Source organism: Chiloscyllium plagiosum, chromosome 18 (assembly GCF_004010195.1).
Source record: "Chiloscyllium plagiosum isolate BGI_BamShark_2017 chromosome 18, ASM401019v2, whole genome shotgun sequence".
NCBI classification, from domain to species: Eukaryota; Metazoa; Chordata; class Chondrichthyes; order Orectolobiformes; family Hemiscylliidae; genus Chiloscyllium; species Chiloscyllium plagiosum.
Window position 1 is genome coordinate 59,941,143 of NC_057727.1, and position 9,153 is coordinate 59,950,295.

General features: G+C 46.3%; 1 protein-coding gene across 1 annotated transcript in view; it reads right to left on the minus strand.

Annotated features, from left to right (window-relative positions):
• LOC122559114 (cytochrome b-c1 complex subunit 1, mitochondrial) overlaps positions 1-9,153 on the minus strand; it is a 36,437-nt gene that overhangs the window by 1,933 nt on the left and 25,351 nt on the right. Inside the window, exons 8-11 of the mRNA XM_043708426.1 lie at positions 7,802-7,962; positions 7,333-7,418; positions 6,061-6,149; positions 1,062-1,137 (exon numbers count right to left, since the gene is read on the minus strand). Of these exons, the coding sequence (XP_043564361.1) occupies positions 1,062-1,137; positions 6,061-6,149; positions 7,333-7,418; positions 7,802-7,962 (412 nt within the window). The remainder of the gene's footprint in view (positions 1-1,061; positions 1,138-6,060; positions 6,150-7,332; positions 7,419-7,801; positions 7,963-9,153) is intronic.

Here is a 9,153-nt window from a genome sequence, read left to right on the forward strand (position 1 = left end):
GAAAGACTGGAGTGACTGGGCTTGTATACCCTTGAGTTTAGAAGGCTGAGAAGGGATCTGATTATTAAAGGATTGGACACTCTGGCGGCAGGCAACATGTTTCCGCTGTGGGGTGAGTGCCGAAACAGAGGACACAGCTTAAAAGTACGGGGTAGGCCATTTAGGACAGAGATGAGGAGAAACTTGTTCACCCAGAGAGTGGTGGCTGTGTGGAATGCTCTGCCCCAGAGGGCAGTGGAGGCCCAGTCTCTGGATTCATTTAAGAAAGAGTTGGATAGAACTCTCAAGGATAGTGGAATCAAGGGTTATGGAGATAAGGCAGGAACAGGATACTGATTAAGGATGATCAGCTATGATCATGGTGAATGGTGGTGCAGGCTTGAAGGGCAGAATGGCCTACTCCTGCACCTATTGTCTATTAAGGGAAAGAATCTGATATCCTCCCCTGATATGGCCTGCATGCGACTCCAGACCCACAGTAATGTGCTTCACTCTTAACTGCCCTCTGAGAAAATAGGAATGGCAATAAATTCTATCTCGCCAGCGATAGCCGCATTCCATGAGTGAATAAACAAGGAGTGTTTATGGCTCTTATACCATCACCAACCTGCATGATTCAAGTTAGCTCATGGATGAAGAGGTCAGTCTGGGCCCCACGCTCCCCGACCCTAACACCACCCCTGCCCACTTTAAACCAGCACCTCAGCACCGCACCAGCATGGAAGAGGTCATTAATCCTCCTTAAGAGCAAACAGAACTCTCAATTGGAACAATAAACCACAGCCCCAAATAATCTAGACCCAGACACAGGTGAAAGCAGCAATTCCTGGAAAGCTTTCCATGTCTTCTTATAGCTGTTTACAATCAGTGGCCTCTCTTTAATTCACGCCCACAGGTTTTTAGTACCCACACTCTCAATATTCTAACTGGACATGACTTGGAACTGGACTCACATTCTCACCACAGGTTTGCAAAACTTCCTTGGGCTTGCTAAACAACTCAGCATGTGTAGGCACTAAAACACAGGCACTGAGCTATTGCTGGAGAAGGACTGAACTTACCGACTGCAGCGACAGCTGGACACTTGTCATAGATATACCGGGTACAAACATCACGCAACTTCAGAGCATCAACATCCTGTTCCAGAAAACAGTGCAACATCACAGTTACACAGGAAAAAATGGGAATGATATTGAGAGAAACAACTCAAATGCAGCCCATTCATCAGTCATGAGGCAGTAAAACTTACTGGTGTACAGGGTTTCAAACACACAGACTCTCACTGGGGTACAGGGTCCCACACACACAGACTCTCACTAGGGTACAGTCCCATACACTGATTCTCATCAAACATAGAACACTACAGTGCAGTACAGGCTCTTTGGCCCTCAATGTTGCACCAACCTGTGAAACTAATCTGAAGCTTTTCTAACCTACACTATTCCATTTTCATCCACATGTTTATGGAATGACCACGTCCAATGTTTATTCCACGCCCCTACTACTCCGAGTAAAGAAACTACCACTGACATCTGTCCTTTATCTATCACCCCTCAATTTAAAGCTAAGCCCCCTTTTGCGAGCCATCACCATCCGATGAAAAAGGTTCTCACTGTCCACCCTACCTAACCATCTGATTATCTCATATGTCTCAATTAAGTCACCTTTCAACCTCCTTCCCTCAAGTCCCTCAGCATTTCCTCATACGACCTTCCCCACATACCTGCCAACATCCTCGTAAATCTCCTCTGAACCCCTTCCAAAGCTTCCACATTCTTCCTGTAATGCAGTGACCAGAACTGTACACAATACTCCAAATGTGGCTGCACCAGAGTTTTGTACAGCTGCAGCATGACCTCATGGCTCCGAAACTCAATCCCTCTACCAATAAAAGCTCACACACCGTACGCCTTCTTAACAACTTTCAGGGATCTATGTACCTGGACACAGAGATCTCTCTGCTCATCGACATTACCAAGAATCTTACCATTAGCCCAGTAGGCTGCATTCCTGTTACTCCTTCCAAAGTGAATGACCTCACACTTTTCACATTAAAATCCATTGCCACCTCTTAGCCCAGCTCTGCAACTTATCAATGTTCCTCTGTAACCTGCAATATCCTTCAGCACTATCCACAACTCCACCGACCTTAGTGTCATCTGCATATTTACTAACCCATCCTTCCACACCCTCATCCAAGTAATTTATAAAAATGACAAACAGTAGTGGCCCCAAAACAGATCCTTGCAGTCCCTACTAGTAACTGAACTCCAGGATAAATATTTCCCATCAACCACCTCCCTGTCTTCTTTCAGCTAGCCAATTTCTGATCCAAACCGTCAAATCTCCCTCAATCCCATGCCTCCGTATTTTCTGCAATAGTCTACAAAAAACAAAGAAAATTTACAGCCCATGAACAGGCCCTTTGGTCCTCCAAGCCTGAGCCGATCCAAATCCACTGTCTAAACCTATCGCCCAATTCCTAAGCATCTGTATCCCTCTGCTGCCCACCTACTCATGCATCTGTCCAGATGCATCTTAAATGAATCTACCGTGCCTGCCTCTACTACTTCTGCTAGTAACGCTTTTCAGGCACCTACCACCCTCTGTGTAAAGTACTTTCCAAGTGTATCCCCCTTAAACTTTTCACCCCTCACCTTGAAAGCGTGACGTCTCATTATTGAATCCCTGACCCTGGGAAAAAGCTTATCTCTGTCCACACTGTCTATACCCTTCAGGATTTTGTAAACCTCAATCATGTCCCCCCTCAATCTCCTTTTTTCTAATGAAAACAAACCTAACCTACTCAACCTTTCTTCATAGCTAGCACCTTCCATACCAGGCAATATCCTCGTAAACCTTCTCTGCACCCTCTCCAAAGCGCCCACATCCTTTTGGTGATGTGGCGCCCAGAACAGTACACAGTATTCTAAATGCAGCCGAACCAAAGTCTTGTAGAATTTTAACATGACCTGCTAGCTCTTATACTCGATACCCCGTCCGATGAAGGCAAGCATACCACATGCCTGCTTGACCACTCTAGCCACCTGTGCAGCCACTTTCAGGATACAATGGACCTGCACTCCCAGATCTCTCTGCCCATCAACTTTTCCCAAGGCTCTTCTGTTTACAGTATTGTTCACTCTAGAATTTGAGTTCCCTAAATGCATCATCTCACATTTGCCTGGATTGAACTCCGTCTGCCACTTCTCCACCTAACTCTCTAATCTATATCCTCCTGTATTCTCTGACAGTCCCCTATGCTTTCTGCTACTCCACCAATCTTCGTGCCATTTGAAAACTTACTGATCAGACCAACAGTGGCCTTTTCCAGATCATTTATGTATATTACAAACAACAGTGACCCCAGCACTGACCTCTATGGAACACCACTGGTGACCTTTCTCCATTTCGAGAAACTCCCTTCAACTACTACTCTCTGTCTCCTGTTGCTCAACCAGTTCTTTATCCACCTGCTAGAACACCCTGCACACCATGTGACTTCACTTTCTCCATTAGTTTACCATGGGGAACCTTATCAAACGCCTTACTGAAATCCATATACAACATATCAACCACTTTACCCTCATCCACCTGTTTGGTCACCTTCTCAAAGAACTCGATAAGGTTTGTGAGGCACGACCTACCCTTCACAAAACCATGCTTACTATCCCTAATCAACTTATTCCTCTCCAGATGATTATAAATCCTAGCTCTTAGAACCTTTTCCAACACTTTACCCACAACTGAAGTAAGGCTCACTGGTCTATAATTACAAGGGTTGTCTCTACTCCCCTTCTTGCTATCCTCCAGTCTTCTAGCACTATTCCTGGAGACAATGATGACATAAAGATCAAAGCCAAAGGTTCTACAATCTTCTCCCTGGTTTCCCAGAGAATCCTAGGATAAATCCAATCCGGCCCACGGGACTTACCTATTTTATACTTTCCAGAAGTGCTAATACCTCCTCGTGAACCTCAATTCTGCTTAGTTTAGTAGCCCATATCTCAGTATTCTCCTCAACAACATCATCTTTTTCTAGCGCGAATACAGACGAAAAATATTAATTTAGCGCTTCCCCGATCTCCTCAGACTCCACGCACAACTTCCCACTACTATCCTCAATTGGCCCTAATCGTTCTCTAATCATTCTTTTATTCCTGACATACCTAAAGAAAGCTTTAGGGATTTCCTTGATCCTATCTGTCGATGACTTCTCATGTCCTCTCCTGGCTCTTCTGAGCTCTAAGTCTTTTCTGGCTAACTTGTAACTCTCAAGTGTCCTAACTGAGTCTTTTTTATCCTCTTGTCAAGAGATTCAACTTCTTTAGTAAACCACTGCTCCCTCACTTGACAACTTCCTCCCTGCCTGACAGGTACATACTTATCAAGGACACGCAGTAGCTGTTCCCTGAATAAGCTCCACATTTCAATTGTGCCCATCTCTCCCCACCCGATGAATCCTAAATCTTGCCTAATCGCAGCATAGTTGTCCTTCCCCCAGCTATAACTCTTATCCTATGATACAGAACATAGAACAATACAGCACAGAACACACCTTTCGGCCCTCGATGTTGCACCGATCTATGAACTAATCTAAGCCCATTCCCCTACACTATCCCATCATCATCCTTGTCCTTATCCGAGGACTGTTTAAATACCCCTAATGTGGCTGAGTTGACTACATTGGCAGGCAGGGCATTCCACGCCCTTACCACTCTGTGTATACCTGTCCCTTTCCATCACTAAAGTAACCATCACCAAAGTGCTCACCTATCTTCAACTCTAAAGGCTAGCTGTGTTCATTACCCAGTACCAAATCCAATGTGGCTTCACCTCTTGATGGCTTGTCTACATACTGTGTCAGCAAACCCTCTTGCATGCAATGGACAAAAATTGACCCAACTAAAGTACACGAACGATAGTATTTCCAGTCAATATTTGGGAATATCATCGTTGCTATCCTATTCTCTACATCTCTGGAACTATTCAGAGGGCTATAGAAAACTTCCAACAGGGTGACCTCTCCTTTCCAGTTTCTAACCTCAGCCCAAACTACCTCAGCAGACGAATCCTCAAACGTCTTTTCTGCCACCGTAATACTGTCCTTGACTAACAATGCCACACCTCCCTCCCTTTTACCATCTTCCCTGTTCTTACTGAAACATCTAAATCCCAGAACCTGCAACAACCATTCCTATCCATATCTCCAAAATGTTCACAACATCAAACTCTCACTGGAGTACAGGATTCCCCATACACTGACTTACACTGGGGTACAGACACACACACATCTACTCTCGCTGGGGTACAGTCCCACACGCACTGACTCTCGCTGGGGTACACGCTCACACACTGACTCTCACTGGGGTACAGTACCACACACACACTGACTCTCACTGGGGTACAGGATCCCACACACACTGACGCACACTGGGGTACAGTCCACACACACACTGACTCACACTGGGGTACAGGGTCCCACACACACTGACGTACAGTCCCACACACACTGACTCACACTGGGGTACAGTCCCCCACACACACTGACTCACATGGGGTACAGTTCCCCACACACACTGACTCTCGCTGGGGTACAGTCCCGCACACACTGACTCTCACTGGGGTATAGTCCCCCCCACACACTGACTCACATGGGGTACAGTTCCCCACACACACTGACTCTCGCTGGGGTACAGTCCCACACACACACACAGATTCTCACTAGGGTACAGTCCCATACACTGATTCTCATCAAACATAGAACACTACAGTGCAGTACAGGCTCTTTGGCCCTCAATGTTGCACCAAGCTGTGAAACTAATCTGAAGCTTTTCCCACACACACTGACTCTCACTGGGGTACAGGGTCCCACACACACTGATGCTTGCTAGGGTATGGGTCCTAGATACACTGACTCTTACTGGGGGATAGGCTCCTATATTTAGTTACTAAATACGAGTACTTCAGGCAATAAGCGTCAAGTGGGCTCTGTTAGGCAGAGTGTTTCTAGAGTTTCTGAGCTATCCACAGAAATGGTTATGGTCAATCAATACATACATCAATCCTGGCATTCCACTCTGCCAGTGAGATACGTCGGCCGTAACTAAGGATTTGCCTCCCGATATCTGCACATGTTGGTGTCGTACCTGTGAACAAACGTGGATATTAGTAAGCTCCAACACCATGAGCATTGCACACACCTCACTGTTCTCCCTGGGGCTAAGTGCCTCTGCTAGATACTGGAGTTCTATCTGTGGACAACTGTCTGTTTGGCTGCTGAGCAGGTCTAGCCTGAATGAAAATCAGGAAACACCTTTGCTTAATCCTATTCACTGCCACTCAACAGTCAGGAACATAATTCCTGAGGCAATGTCCCCTTCACAACCAGACTCGAGGCTGTTTGTCCCCTCCAGTCAGTACCCTCTCTACCATGCATCAACTCCCCTCTGGTCACAAACCCCACCCCCACCACAGATCAATTCCCTTCCAGTCAGCACCCCCTCCATGGATCGATTCTCCTCCAATCAGTAATTCCCATCTCCACTCCACCATAGATCAATTCCCTTCTGGTCAGTAACACACCTCCCCCTCCCAAAAATTTGATTCCCCTCCAGTCTCTTCCCTGATTGATGCCCTCAGTCAGGCTCGGCCCATCAGTACGGCCTGATTGGTGTCCAATAGAACACAGCGAACACACCAAAGAGAGTAGAATCCCCACACTGCACTGCCTCTCTGTATATCTCAGGCCCAGTGAACAGGGAAGTCACCGTGGCCTGGGCACAGGATTGAGTTCAGTATCCAATCTGCAAAGAAAAGAAGTCAGTCAGTCACAGTCCTGGGCTATACAACAATAGCCCATACAGAGCTCAGGACGGAGGGCAATGCAGAGGCTCGACTGGCACTGGGTTGGTTCAGGGCTGTTGAAGAAGACAGGGCCACACTAACTATGCCTGTATTTTATAGTGTTTTGATCAATGGATTTTGAATATTAAGGGATCTGATAATGAGGTGAAGATGGGTGGGGGACAGGAGCGTTCAGAACGCATCAAGATCCAAGGGAATTAGATCTGGAGTGACGCTAGGGTATACTTGCTCACACACCCGGAGGGGAAATCTGGGACCCGCTTCCTCCAAACACTGTGGTGTGAAAGTCAGTTGGCTTTAGGCCCTGGATTAAAGCAGACTCACTTTGCTGAGAAATGCTAACAAGGAACATGAAACAAAGCTGGGAAAATGAAGTTAAAACACAGATCAATCATTATTTGAATGAATGACAAGTGGGATGAGGGGTTGAATGTTCATATTTTCACAATCTGCTTTTCATCTCACCATCCAACTGAGCAATCAAACGGGTCTTCAGCGCGTTCTTGGCTCTGGTCACCTCACTCTCCGTCACACTGGTGCAAAGGCGCATCCTGAACACAAACAAAGACCAAACAGTTACATTACCTCCTTGATTATTTTTCTGTGCCCACCCCAGCAGGGTTGGCGCGGGGGGGGGGGGGTTGAGAAAGAGACATCTGGGTGCCTGCCCCAGCAGGGTGGGGGTTATCAGGGGTAACTCAGTTCCTGCCCCAGCAGGATGGGAGGGGTATCTGTATGTCTGGTCTGGATAAAATCAATCATGCAGGTACAGCACCAAACATCATTGAGTATTTGTTTGAACCTCTCTCAATAAAGGTTTAATACTTAGTTTAATTTGAAAAACTGGATCACTTCAATGTTTTCACCAGCAGATTGCAGTAAGTGATGCTAAAAGGACAAGCAGCCATCACAGGACGTGCAGCAGCACACTCACCATTCTCCCTGGGCAAAGTGCAGCATGTCTTCAATGCTCATTCCATCACAGACCAAGTATATCCCCCAAAGGCCTGTGTCGGAGTAACATGTATTGAAGGATTGGAAACTGTGACCCAGCTTATTCTCAACAGAAATCTGGGCCAGGCGACTTGACTGGTTCTGTAGAGATAAACAAGAAATAAGCAATATCATCATCAATACGCACACTTTTCCCCATCAAACACTCCCAGGGACAGGAACAGCATGGGGTTAGATACAGAGTAAAGCTCCCTCTACACTGTCCCCATCATCCCTCCCAGGACAGGGACAGCATGGGGTTAGATACAGAGTAAAGCTCCCTCTACACTGTCCCCATCATCCCTCCCAGGACAGGGACAGGATGGGGTTAGATACAGAGTAAAGCTCCCTCTACACTGTCCCCATCATCCCTCCCAGGACAGGGACAGCACGGGGTTAGATACAGAGTAAAGCTCCCTCTACCTTGTCCCCATTAAACACTCCCAAGACAGGTGCAGAACAGGGTTAGATACAGAGTAAAGGTATCTCTACCCTGTCCCCATCAAACACTAGCTCTTTTGGGGTTAGAAGTGACCTGTACAAGAAGGACGGATTGCACCGAAATTGGAAGGGGACAAATATACTGGCAGGGAGATTTGCTCAAAGTGCTCGAGAGGATTTAAACTAGTAAGGTGGGGGGGGTGGGACCCAGGGAGATAGTGAGGAAAGAGATCAATCTGAGACTGGTACAGTTGAGAACAGAAGTGAATCGTACAGTTGAGAACAGAAGTGAATCATACAGTCAGGGCAGGCAGGGACAAGGTAGGACTAATAAATTAAACTGCATTTATTTCAATGCAAGGGGCCTAACAGGGAAGGCAGATGAACTCAGGACATGGTTAGGAACATGGGACTGGGATATCATAGCAATTACGGAAACATGGCTCAGGGATGGGCAGGACTGGCAGCTTAATGTTCCAGGATACAAATACTACAGGAAGGATAGAAAGGGAGGCGAGAGAGGAGGGGGAGTGGCATTTTTGGTAAGGGATAGCATTACAGCTGTGCTGAGGGAGGATATTCCCGGAAATACAGTCAGGGAAGTTATATGGGTAGAACTGAGAAATAAGAAAGGAATGATCACCTTATTGGGATTGTATTATAGACCCCCTAATAGTCAGAGGGAAATTGAGAAACAAACTTGTAAGGAGATCTCAGCTATCTGTAAGAATAATAGGGTAGTTATGGTAGGGGATTTTAACTTTCCAAATATAGACTGGGACTGCCATAGTGTTAAAGGTTTAGATGGAGAAGAATTTGCTAAGTGTGTACAAGACAATTTTCTGATTCAGT